General features: G+C 42.6%; 1 protein-coding gene across 1 annotated transcript in view; it reads right to left on the bottom strand.

The window, feature by feature from the left end:
- Positions 1 to 9,459: 9,459 nt before the first annotated feature.
- Positions 9,460 to 13,806, bottom strand: part of RSPH14 (radial spoke head 14 homolog) — a gene marked incomplete at its 3' end in the record, with an annotated part of 83,757 nt that continues 79,410 nt past the window's right edge. The window contains exons 4-6 of the mRNA XM_080628818.1: positions 12,105 to 12,330; positions 10,620 to 10,753; positions 9,460 to 9,701 (exon numbers count right to left, since the gene is read on the bottom strand). Coding sequence (XP_080484944.1) covers positions 9,460 to 9,701; positions 10,620 to 10,753; positions 12,105 to 12,330 — 602 coding nt within the window. The remainder of the gene's footprint in view (positions 9,702 to 10,619; positions 10,754 to 12,104; positions 12,331 to 13,806) is intronic.

The following is a 13,806-nucleotide window of genomic DNA, read 5'->3' as shown; positions in this document are numbered from 1 at the left end:
TCCATCCAATATTCTCTCTACTCATGATACATTTCATATTTTAGGTGCAGAACAAAGCTGCATGAGCAATATTTCATATCTGCGTTTGTGAACTACCTGTTAGGGTTGACGGTACTTGTTTGATTTTCAACCCTTCAGATCATTCAGATATCTTTTTCCTTTGTCTATGATGATTACAAAAAGCCACAACAACTGAGGGACCATATGATGAATTCAAATTAAAACATCGCTTTTGTTCCCTCCAAGTATGGGATATTTTAAGTAGGATTTATGTATATACTGATGTATTTGACACTACATCTCATTTTGCATTATCACTTTTTCCCCTTTTTCTCACTTCTCCTTGGGTTGTGTTTCTCACTAACCATCTGCATTTTGAAATTAGGGCAAACATGTCTTGATGATCCTAATAAGAATTCTGCTTATGACAGATTTTCTGTTTCAGGTTATCTTCAAAAGGTCCTCCTTTCTTTATATTTTAATATGTATCTATACTTGAAAGTGAAGCTTTTTTATACAAAATACATATATTATATATACACATGCAATACAATATATATATGTACTATATAGTATATATCTTAAATATGTATGTATGTACGTGTGTATATATATATTTATTTTTTATTGATCAATTTTCATCTTGGTACATCGAAGTTAATCTCCAGCCACGACTACTGGGACCTCTTTAGCTTAGGGTTGGTGTTACTGCTTCTTTCGATGGACTGTGCTCCAAACCAATCCATGCACATGGTTAAAAGCCCACAGCATCAGAGTGCTGGATTTGCATTTTTCCTTCAAGCACATCTGAGGGCTCTGCACTGCTTTTCTGCAAAGCTGTAGATCTTTCTTGTGAAGCTTTCATTGAGAAATAGAATTCATGCTTTACCACAGCATGAGTTAACAGTTCATGAAGGAGAATGGTCCCAGCTGCGGGATATCAGCTAAACCAGTCTGATTGTCTCCACTTGGTAAGTTTGGTACCAGCTGGAGATACAGGAGAAGACATTTGCCACTTGAAAGCAAAAAAGCAGTAGATCTTCTTATCATCTAATCCAGCTTCCTGGGGAATCAAGTGTCTAAAGAAGACATCGGTTGCAGTAGTCAAGCTGCACCACAATTCCTTGTTCCTCTTGCACCCATACTGTGGGATGCTGCGTTGTCCCAAAGCATTTCAATGCAATTCTTCAGCAGGATGCACTGGACTTGCCAGAAGTACATCTAAATCGGAAGCCAGTGTAGTGTCTCTGTATGAGCTATATGCACTGCTGCTAACTCCTGCAGCTGTAATCACTCTCCCTTGATAATCTCCTGATACTGTCTTTTCTTTGTTTGGCTCTAACCCCAATTGCTGTAGATTTTAGTGGAATTGCTGCTCTTTTTAATCCCTGCGGTGTGCTGAAAGGTTCTGCATAGGCCAGATCAAATCAGTACTATATAAATACCAGTGCAAACCTTTTTCCTACAGTTAATACAGTGATAAACTCTTTTGAAGACCATGGAATTAATTGTATTTAATGGACTATGAAGACTTGTGTGTATTAAAGTATTTGTATATTTTGAAGTGTTTGATGTCCACAAAATGATGGGAATTTTATATAATATGATGGAAGACAGAGAAACTTGATGTAGTGTCTAGATTTTGGCTCTGGCTAACAGTAATGGGTGACAAAGAAACAAGAAATACCTTAATGAGGATTGCCCAGATCTCTCTTTGTCATGCTTTGTTACAAAAATAAAACCATGGTGAAACTTTACAGCCATTTGGATAAAGACAAACACCACACATGATTCCCTGGCAGGCTGAGCAGCCTTCAGATGGCCTCTTGGTTAGTCAGGCCCTCATTTTCCTCCCCAGGATTAAGGAGTTTGAAAGAGCGAACTCTCAGTTTCCCAGGGATGTTCACTGTGCATCCTCAGCAGCTTGCTTTGGTTCTGGTCTGAAGACTGCGTGTTGTAGAGGGCAGGGTTGGGATGTTCACAGACAGTCTGGCTGCTGCCTGGAGCGCTCCTCTGCTATAGAATTTCATAGAAAAACTGCTGGATATTGTGGGCAGCTGAGCAAACCTTTTCTCTTTAGACTAACAGTTGAATGCTATCTCAGGCTGGAACCTATGGCATTCAAAGGCAGTTTCAGGATTTTAAGGAAGAAAGTGACTTTTCTTCAGTTCTCATGCTAATTGTCCATGTTACAGCCCTTGCTGTGGGACACTCTCAGGGCAAACCACAGCACACACTGTGCTGGGCATTCTCATGCTTTAAAAATGGGAACAGTGAGCACATGCTTGTTCCCAATGTTTGGCTGTAAAAGTGGAACACTTCCGGTGAGTGGAGAGACTCCAGCTGTAGCTCTGGCTAACAGCACAATACACATACATGGCACGTACAGCATAAATAATACAGCTGTGTTTCAAGAGATCCTGAGACAGCATATCCTGTCAGGTAAGATCTAGGGTTACAGCTTATTTTGGTGGACTTTAGTTAGATCTACAGGCTTATTTGACATGAACTGCACAAAGTAAATAACTAAAATTCACCTAGTAGCACTATAGCCAATTACAACATGAGGTATAAAGAACTCACACTAAACAAATCAGATCCTCCTTTTAAGAATCACTACATCATTTTCAGGCTAACTCCTGAAAAAGGGTATCCACTCCCCATTTATGTTTTCATTTTTCTGTATCAGTCATAACAAATGTTCATTATAAATGATCCTGAGAACACTCTGTTCTTCCAACTCGGAAATTGGTTTTATTCCTATTTTATCATTGAAAAAGCTCATGCAGTGAAACGCTGGGGGAGGGAAGGTCTGTGGATTCGTTCAGGATACATCTGCAGAAACAGTGCTTTGGTTTGAACCAAAACATCTGTCTAGGGTGAACGAGGACATGGCACAAGGCTGAGTTCTTCACGTGCAGGCGATTGTTGTGACGAGAGCACCATCAGCAGCTGTGATCACCAACGGCTCAGCTCCTGCTCAGGTCACTTGCTTAACTGGCAAAATGAGGAATGTTTATATGAAGTAAAAGGACACAAAGCTGAGGAGCAAAGGCCAGCAATAAATACATGCACCACCAGCAGTGCCTGGCAGTTGGGAGAAAAGCTGTGAGGCGCTGGTTATCGTCTGTGAAGAGCACTTGAATTCATTGGTCTGAAGCACTGGGCTGGGGGAGTTAAAGCTGAGGTTCCCCGCTGTGCTGAGGAGGCTGTGCCACGGGCCGTGGGTTCACAGCAAAGAGTTCTGAGGAAGTGCTGCTTTCAAAACGTGTTTGCTGATTGTGTGTCCCAGCGCTGGTCTCTGCCCTGCTCCCGCAGCAAGAAAGCGAAGGGAGAGCCGAGCTTCCCCTTAACTCCCAGTACAGTGTCACGAGTGTAACAACAGAGGGCGATAAGTCACTGAGGAAAACGAGAGGTGCCAAACAAACCCCACCAGCTCGTACCTGGTGGTTATTTTTTGATGGAGTGTGCATCGCGGGCCTGTGCTAGACCCGTGCTCACTCCAGTATCCACTAGTGCTTCTGATGAAGGACAGCACACCCAGCACCAGTGCCTAAGGTTATCACCCTCATTACTAATGAAAGAGGCTGCCTCTTTGTCCCTCCTGAAGACCACTCCAGCCTGCCATGTTCCATGGAGCTGTGAGACAGAAACATTGCCCCTCTCCTCACCTGGCAGCACTCAAGGGCAGAGCAGCACAAGCACAGCTGTGCCAGCAGCAACCCTGCTCTTCTGACGGGACCTGGATAAACTTCGAGGTGAGGTAAGTGCGAGCTTTACCTTTGCAAACTTAACTCACCTTTAAAGTATATTCAAACAAATTATTACAATGGTTTTCATTCATTCAAACTGCAAATGTTGTCTTGCTAAATAGAGGTCCTGTGCTTGAACTTCCCAGCATATTAATTTGTGTGTAGCCATAGAAAAAACATCCTGCCCTCCTGGTGTAAATGGAAGCAGCCAGATTTGACTTTCCCAGGCTCCTTATTTTGTCCTTGGACAAATCTCTCACTTCTGTGCATTTTTAATATGATTTTTATTTATTTATATACATATTTTAAATGAAATGTATGGTGGGAAGCAATAATACTCCCTGCTTTGGAACATAAAGAGATAGAATTAAAAGCTGCCATTTTGCAGGGCAGGACAGAATGGTTTCCAACTCCTGGACTTCTGAAAGCAAATGGGGACAGGGAATGAGTCTGTAGTTGAAAAAACGAAGAGCCAAAATTTCCGAACCTTCTGGAGCCTGTTAGGAAAAGCTAATATAAATCTCTGTGCATTCAGAATGAGCTCTGCCAGGGTGGGACATGGGGCTTAGACTAGAAGGTCTTATCTTCTGGTATGGCTGAGACATGCAGCCTGTTTGAAAACTTGGTCTGTGCAGGATGCAGCTGAATTAATTCCAGCGTTGACCCAGGACCACATTAATTATATCTGGGCCTTAATCACTGTTGGCTTCAGGCTTAAAAAGTCCAACCATTTGTCTTTGATATTAAAAATCTACCTAGGTGCTAATGTCATTGTAGTGTGGAGCACTGTGGAGCACATAGTGCTAAAAGCAAAGACTTGCTGTACACACAACATTTGTGTTGAAACAATGAGTTTAATTACAGTGTATGAGAGTGCCACATCCTGACATGTTAATTGAAGTATTTAAACGTGTATGAAGCAATTCAAAAGGATCTTTAGCATTTTTGTGCCCACGTCTGTGGCAGCTTTATTATGGAGTACACTCTACCGAAAGCTAAGTCAGTCCAAGGGAAGCATTCCTCAGCTGTGTTTCTCTGATCCAGCTCATTGTTTTACTGGCACCCAGAATACTAATTAATTACCCAACCTCCCCAATTAGGGACCATTGTCTCTCATCCCAAAATGGGAAGTTGGCTATAGACAGCTGTGGCACTCCCCATGGCCATTGTTTATGTCAGTACTTCCCTGGTCCTTAGTCTGTAGCTGCGTGTTGAATGAATGTTCCACACTGAGATGACTGTAAAGACAACAAGCACCAAGCATGACTCGAGGGCTCAATCTGTGCTATGGGTCAGAAACACGGCTACCCTGAGAAGGGAGACAACACCCACAGGAAACTCTGTGCCCAGTTAGCATCATGTAACATTGTCAGTGTCACCATCTTGTTGGTGAGGTTCATAGGGAACAGGATCTGAACTGCTGCCTTTGGACTTGCTAGGACAGGTGACCCTCTTGTTTTATCAGAATGTGAGTACAAGAAGAATTTTAGGATGCATATTTCATTTTGTGCACTGTCTAAAGGGAAGAACTGTACTCAGCAGTGAAGCAGTAACTGAAAGATGTCGAAACACTGCCAGGGCCAAAGGATATTTTGGGTTAACTCCAACCTGTTCTACTAACTAGTGTTACTGCAGCATCAGTACACCTTGTTCTCCTTTGTTTTGAGACTTGGGGTACCTCAGAAGAAAAAGAAAATCCTTAATCATAAGGGGTTTTTTTAGGTATGGAAATTCTCTAAATGACTATTTGCTAAATTACAGAATCAGTCAGTTTACCACTTACTAAGAGTACTGTGAATTCCAAGCCTGAAAATCCAGGCTTATGCAGTGTATTTCTAACTAATTCTTTTTACCCTGTCATTTCTGTTCATGCCACTGGGTTGTTTTTTGTCTCTCTCCTAAACCTGTTTTGGGTCAACATGGACGTTTCTTTTTCACCACTGGTTTCTTTACTGGTGAAAACTTTTTCAAGGACATATTCTTGATTGCTTTGACTTCCCAACCACTATTTCAGAGCTGTAATCTCATCTCCCAGCTTATGGTCACTGCTTTAACAGGGAGATTCAGAAATACACTGAAACACATCCCCCCAGATTCCCGGATATCTTGGTAACTGCTAACGTTGGTGGATGGTCTTGATATCTACATGCTGGTTTGATGCCTTGTTACTAAATATACAGGTGGCCTATAGTAGTAATCCTCTAAAATTATCTTTCTTGCTTTTTTGTTATATCTTCTAATAAACTAGGGTATGGTATTTCCTGCCAAATAACATAAAAAGAAGGCAGGTCTACATTTTCCCAGGGAAAACCAGCCTGCATTAGAGCAGTTAGGAGTTGTACCTATTTGACTAATTTCAATTACATTGAGATCTCAAAGGTCTTTATGAAGAGAAGGGACATTTCAGATGTCAAATTTTGGCTGAGAAACTTATTTTAGGAAGGAGATTTAGGAACTGGAGTATTACTATGGGAGCAATTGTGTGTTACATTTTAATATACCCTGAAGAATGATTTTGAAGAATAAAAACTGACCTTTTAATTCTGGTTCTATATAGTCAGGATCACAAAGAAGATAGTGTGATGTTCCTCTGCTCTATAAGGTAGATCCATGCCTGTGCTGTGTTGGGGTTTGCTGCCCTGTGCCTGTGCTGTATTCCTGCAGTGGGGCTGAGTCTGCAACACCAAATATCTGGACGCCAAGATAACACAGCTCTAGAAACCCCCCAACTTACCAAATGGTATTCTGCAATAAATAGCATTGTGTCTGCATTAGCTCATGTTCTCTGCAGCATCTTTTGCTTCACACAGGCTGTTGTGTGCCAGAACTCTGCCACCATGGTCATATGTTGTGCTGTGCCCCTGTGGGAGCTTATCCGCTGCAGTCCTGTCAATAAATTGTGAATTTGAATTATATCTGCAACCTTTTTGTCAGTAAATACAGCTTTGTGAGTAAAAAAAGTTAATAATGGTTCATGGCTGTTCTACAGGCACACTTCAGATTCTGGTGTTTGTACAGGCAGTACATGGTCAGTATAGGCCAAAGGAATTACTGCTATGATTGAAATAGCGTGTTTTATGTTGTCAGACATAATAGTGCCAAAGAGTTGCTGAGACAAATCAGGGGAAGGGGTGTCACTAAAACTGTTATTTCAGCGTTCAGTTAAGGCTTTGTTCCAGTTTTGTACTGTGCATGTATGTGAGACAAGACCATTGATATCATATAGAGCTTATATTGTCTTAAAGCAAGGATCTACTGCTTAGAATGCAGTACCTAAGGGCCAAGGCAGCTACATTTCTTCTAGGCAGAGCAGTTCAGTCTGGATGGTCTTATTTCTACACCTGAACAAACCAATTGTTTTGCACAGTCATTGAAGTGGGATACCTGGATTGCCATGGAGTCTGTCACAGAAGGTTGGGACTGAGGTGAAATGATCATTGTCACTGCATTTTCCTGCAGCAGTTTTGTAAGTGTAGGCAAGCCCATTCTTCTCTGCTGTTTCCTCGTCCTTCACTGAACATTCAGCACGTTATTCATCTGCCTGGCTCTCTGTTACCGGGTTGGGTGCATTCTGGCATCGATATGTATTATATATGAGTGCCTTATGTATGTAAGTGTGTTTAAAAGGCAGAGTTCCTCCAAGATCCTGCCTGGAAGGAATGAATCCAACTGACTCAGTACTTGTAAATCACCCTTCTGGTAGGTTATGGAAGGAAGCATTTCAACTTTAATCACTCCTATAAGATAAGTTTACCCTTTGTATCAGGGTAGTGCAGTTTGTGGTGTGACAGTGGGTTTGTGCAGTGGAAAAGCAGCTCTGACACACAACTCCTTTATACAGATGATGCAGCTTCTTTGTAGCTACAACTGGTAATATCTAGATATAAAAATACCACATGAGAGCAAGGCATGAGTGAAAACAAATAGGACTTCCTGTGAAGCTGAGTCAGCCGCATTATCACACCTCTCTTGGTGGCTGGGAATAGCCAGGATTTGTCCTGCTGGCCTCCTTTATTTCTTTGCACAAGCTTTTTGCAGATGCCTCTTCAATTACACACTTAAAACTTCAGACAGCGAAATCTGCAGCATTATCTGTAGTGACCTGCCTTTACTACACAGCGAGTAAAACGCTACTGAACTTTCCATCACTTCCACTGCCCATCAGCTCTAAACACAGGAACTACCTCATTTCCTTCAGGCACCTTATGTCTTGTTGGATGGGCCGGCTTATACAAACAGCCTGAATTTTCTGTTATTCTCAATTCTGTGAGGTAAAAGGGTTTTTTAAAAAAATGCTAAGTTCTTTTAAAGAAAATAAAAACTGAACACATTTGTCCAAAACAGGGGGTTGACATTTTCAGTTCTCTGTCCTGTTTATCTCATCTCTGTTTAGACAGCTGTTAATCACAGAATGTGAGAGGTTGGAAGGTACCTCTGGAGACCGCCTTGTCCAGCTCTTGTTGGAATAGACCGTAACATTAGGATCAGCTTTCTTCTCACCCTGTCCTCCTCCCTCAGAAGTGAGCCACAGTAGCAAAACTCTTCAGTTCTGGCACAACACTTCCATTTCCATTGTACTTGTTAATTTTTGTACTCAAAGGATAGATTACAGCTGTACAAAATGACAAAATACCAAGTACCAACACAAACGCAAAGGCACTTTTGTTCCATACTACACCCAATTTCAGATAGACCCCTCTTCTGTTAGAGGCAGTGGAGCCTGTTGCCAACAAACCTTCACCGAGCTTTACTCTAGTAAAGTTTTTCTGACTTATTTTCCTTTTACCCTAAGCTTGCACAACTGCATGAGGCAGCCCTGAGCCTGGATCCAAGCACACAGAAGGAGAAAACTTGCATGTTGAGATCCTCACCAGAATGAAAACACAGGAGCAATCACTAGAGCTAAGACTGAGGAGAGGGCTCAGAAGGGGCTGCAAAGTGAGGGCTGCTACTAAAATCCTCCTCGAGAAGTCATTAGCTGGGGGTGTCGGAATGTTACATGAATAAATCTCATAACATGGACAGGGTGAGACTAAGGGGCTCTTAGCCCAGGGCAGTGGGGTCCATCTCCACTGGATTCAATGCTGGCAAGTCATGTCAGCAGCTTCATGTATTAGAAGGGTGCTGGTAAGTGTTGGGTTATATTGCAGGCTGGGAAAGTCTCATAATTCTCTTGGGGAAGCCCTTCTGTGACATTGCCATTGCTTTTCCTGTAATGGTGCTGTAAACGGTTCCAATCCTATGTTCAACAGTTTGCAGCAAAACCGTAAATTCCTGCTGTTGGGTCAATTTCTTGGCATAGACAAGCCTGCTGGAGAACTTCATTCTGAACTTCTCTTTCTAATAGAATTAGTTATTGATTGTTTGATAGGCTGAGGTTTCAAAAGAAGAAAGGAAAAGAAAGGCAAGAACATGATGAAGGAACCAGAAAGGAATGGTTTCTTGTATCACAGGAAGATCTTGGTAACTCAGGAAATAACTGCTGGTGGAGAATTCTAGACTTCCTAGCTCCTTCCCACCCCCCCACCCCCCTTTATTCTGCTTGTGACCTGCAATATAGATGTGAACTGTTAATCAGTGACTTTTCAGGAGGAACTGATCCAGAGAAACTGAAAGAAGAGTTTTGAAGGAAGGGCTTATATAATCTTGCAACTTTTATAGCCAGACAACAACAGAGGGCAACAGATCTCTAGGAAACTTCACATCTTCAGTAAGGTTTCCACTGGATGACACTGATGGCAGTTTTGGCAGCTCTTTTCACTGCCTCGCTGGGATCCTTCAGACACTGCTGAAACATATCTAAATGGTCAAGGAGAGTCTCGCGGCCCTTTGGTAGCTCAGCCAGCATGGTGAGGGCTTTGATGGCACTCAGCCGGGCTTTGCCACCTTCCTCAGCAGCCAGCTTCAGCAAAGGTGGGATGGCTCCAGCCCCTAGGGCTGAGAATCGCCCTGCAGAGAAATAAACTGACTTTAAAATGTGTTATTGCATACAACCAACGTGCTTTTGAATGGTTGCTTTCTACTCCGTGCCCAGCCACAGCTCTGAACACCCCAGAGGGTGCAGGGCAAAGAGGTCGGACATACTTTCCTTTTGAAGACCAAGGTTAGCTGCCAGCTGTTTATTTTTGAGATAAAAGATCTTGGTTAACTTTATCTGCCCTGCATGTTATTATTTCATTGGCAATGAATTATCTAAGAATATACGAGGGATAAGGTATTTGGGGTTAGATGCCCTTAGGAACATCCTCCATGCTTTCATTTTTACAGACACTTCAAACAGTGAGATCCACTCCTGTGTTGTCTTCGGAAGCAGGGGGGATGGTTGCAGAGGAGGTCTGGAACACAAGTGCTGTTATTAAGAGTCATTTATGTCTAATTACTCATTCATCCCACTGAAAATTTTCAGTGTCATGTAAGTGACTTGGGAGAACTACAAACCTTGTTAATATTCATTCCTCTCCCAGCTGTGAGAGAGAAACTGCCTCTAACTACAGAAAGAGTTTCCAGACAGTAGTGCTCCTCTGCTGGACTGGTGATTTGAGTAGCTTCAGGTGTGTGGATCTCTGTGTGGTCTGGACTTAAATAGAAGATGTTCCCCTCTGGAGGGAAAAGGTGCAAGGGGCGTAGATAAATAACTTCTTGACCTACTTCAGGTGAATGAAATGTGAGATCTGCTGTCCCCTCTACGCTCTGTGGGGGAGCAACAACAGATAGAAAGAAATAATCTAATCTTACAGTTTCTTGAAGAGCTTTAACACCATTAGAAACTGAGGACTTGGGGGGTGGAGGGGCAAAAGTTTTGTGACTAAGTTGGCTTAGAATTGGTTTTCCAGAAAGTATCCCAAGAGAACTCCCCCTGTCTCTCACCCTGAGGTTTGATAGTAGCAAACATCAGTGCTCCTGTTGCACTGGCTTGGACTTCAGGATCTGCATCTTCAAGCAGGCTCACCAGCACAGGAATAACTTCTTCACACACCTCATTTTTCCCTTCTGGATGAGTACTGTGCAGGAAAGATGGTTAAGTTGCTTTCTTGAGCTGTGCCTGCAAACCACAGAGCTACCCACAGCTTCTCCCCATGCCTGGATCCCTGCAGCCCTCCTTTGTTTGATGACAGTGGTGCTGACACAGTCCTCCTCTCTGTTCTCTTTGGAGTCACAGTTTCTGACTGTTGGACAGATGGCAAGCGCCACTGCCTGCCACAAAGAAAAGAAAGGGGATGTCTGTTGTGCCTGGTGTCTATGAAAATCTACTTGCTGATACAAGACTGATGAGATCACGTTAACCGATGTGTGTGGGCTTACCAATTGTTTAGGCTATTTTTAGGTGATGTTTGGATTACTTGTTTTTTACCGTCTGCCATACACTGGAGATGGCTGGGCAGCAGCAGGTACCAGGGTTAGGGTTTAATGTGCTATGACAATTCAGGTAGAAACCTGGCTGTTGAACCCTACACAGATTTTAAAACCTGCTAAGTTTGAGGTCTGCAGTTATTACTGCTCCCAGGTCAATTTTCTGTCTTTCTTTCCAGCCTAATGAGGAAGTATCTAACATGGCCCATCTCCTGCGGGGACATGTAGCCTAGCTAATGTCCATACTCAGGTTGCATTTCTGCTTTCTTTCTATTGCTCATGTTATTGATACTCTCTTGCTTTTCCTAGAGGGCCTTACCTTGTTATAGGACATTAGGAAGTGTTTTGTGCCAGTTGATAAGTAAGCTACATCACCTGCAGGCCTTCTTAAACCAGACATCTGCTGAGTACTTTTATTATATGTTGTGATTTCAGGACAGTGGACTGGAATTGTTCCTTCCAGCCAGTGTTTGACCCACAAGTGGAATATAAAGACTGCTTTTGCTGATCCATCACTGATGTTTGTAGCAGCCTGGGTCAGAAAACTACTTGTGTTCTCAATCACACTGAAAGCTTCCTGGGATCTTTAGTTTTTAGAGCGAGAACAGTTGTTCAAAAACCAAGGGAGCTTCTCCCTGCTTTCTCCTTCTTTCTGCTCCCTACTCCTGGTCAGAATCTTGTTTTCACATTTCTCATGCAAGACTTTTTTCTTAGCAGTGCTGAGAAAATCAGGAAAAAATCCTGATTTCACTGCCAACACCAAAGACAAACAGAAGGATAAGGAATGACATTTACTGATCTGCATTTGCTTTCTTGAGTATTTACGGCAGTTATGAATTTTAGAAGTCTTCTATGTATGTGTGTGTTGAGGCTGATACTGCTTTACATGGGAAATGTGACAGCTTCCATGTGTAGTGGAACACAATTGTAAACTAATGGCCTTGACTCCCTTGTGAAATGAGTATATTCTTGGGCTCATGTGTTATAGACAGGTTTCTTTACCTGATTTCTAAGAGGACCCAAGCTGCTTTGCTTCTGGTGGCCACTGATGAGCATGTGAGCTTTTCCTTCAGGACAGTGACGGCGTCAGCTGCTAGAGCTTCACAAGCCTCCATGCGCAGACAGTTGGAGAGTGTACCAAGGATCAGCTCCTGGATTTCCTCCAACTCATTCTTCAGTTTGGATACAAGTAGGGGAATCAAACCGGCATGCAGTATGCCAACAGCACCTACAGGAGGAGACACAGGAGGAACACAGGTGGGCTGTCAGTGCATTTACTATTTCTACTTGCACTTCCACTTGCTTAATAGGCTCAAACTACACATGGTAACTCATTTCCTTCCAATGTGAGACTGAGAAATGGAAACTACTACAACACTGCTCTGTTCATAAATGCCATCTTAGCATTGCTTCCTCAGGAAGCTTCCCCAACAGTCCTGGAAAGACAACAGCCCAGGCAATAACCAAAATGGCAATTGCTCTCATGTTCCCACTTTCTCTCATTATAATATTTCTTCCAAAATTGCTAAGAAAATATAGGGGAAAAAAAAAATGTGTAAAAGTCACCTTAGAGCCAGCCTTTCTAACTGCTCTTGAACAGCTGCTGAGAGAGCCTGAGGTGTGAGCCTTTAGAGCTAATAGTTTAATTCTCCACTATGGTTTCTGTGGGGGAAGTCAAGATTTTGGAAGCTGTCAGCTTCCTCACACGTCTCTGTAGTAGACAATTCTGTCACAGGGAAAATGTAATTTTTGAGCTTTCCAACAGTCAGTCTCTTGCACTGTCTCCTAAAGGAAAGAACAGTCAAGGCACAAAGATCATCATTGGCCCTGCAATGGCTGTCTTTCCTATGAACAAGCGTCTGATCTGTCTGTACCGGTTCAGAAAGTCCCCACTGCAGCAGCAATGCCATGGGAAAGCAGAGAGCAGAACGTGCTGTCCACAAGTAGCTATGTGAACACAAAATTCTCTGGCTGTCTTGTTGCTAAGACTGATTCTTTGGTTGCTAAGAGAAATGCAGCTGCTTTCAAAGTGATTCATATATGGTTAGATAAGGAAGTTTTGCGGATAGGAGTCAGCAAGGTATTTTCAAATGAATCTCCACAGGCAGGGATAAAAGAACAAGTGGGACAGAGGTTTTAATGACCTTTGATAGCACATGGGAGAACTTGACAGTCAGCTGAAAAACATGATTCTAATCTAGAGGTTATTCTGTGCTAGATATTTCTGAGGTTTTGCTGGCATTGAATAGCTTCTTATGTTACTGACTTATTAGGAATCAATTTAATGCAAATGCAAAGAAACACCTTGAGGTGATATTATTACAGCTTTTACCACCTGTGCTACATTTGAAGGTCAGCTGCTGTGAGGATTCAAATAAATAGTAAGGAAAAACAGAGTCAGACAATTCACTCTTGAAGGCTAATGAAATTTAAAACAAAGATTTCACCTTGTGCAGAAAGGCAAAGGAAAGTGAAAAACATGTTATCTTTGAGGCTGTGGCTCTGTGCATCATTGCATGGAGCAGTTGGCACTTTCCGTGTAAAAACACCTCAACAAACCAAACCACCAAACCCAACCTTATATTTATGTCCCCTGGAAGAACGTGAGGAGAAGAAAATCCCCAAGGATCAGCTCCAGCCCATCCATACTTCTCCTGCAGCAGGATGTGGTAAAGGAAACCTGCACTCTCGGTCTCGCAAAGGA

Source organism: Psittacula echo (assembly GCF_963264785.1).
Source record: "Psittacula echo genome assembly, chromosome: 13".
NCBI classification, from domain to species: Eukaryota; Metazoa; Chordata; class Aves; order Psittaciformes; family Psittacidae; genus Psittacula; species Psittacula echo.
Note: the sequence above shows the minus strand (reverse complement) of the source record. Positions and strands in the feature narration are given on the sequence as shown.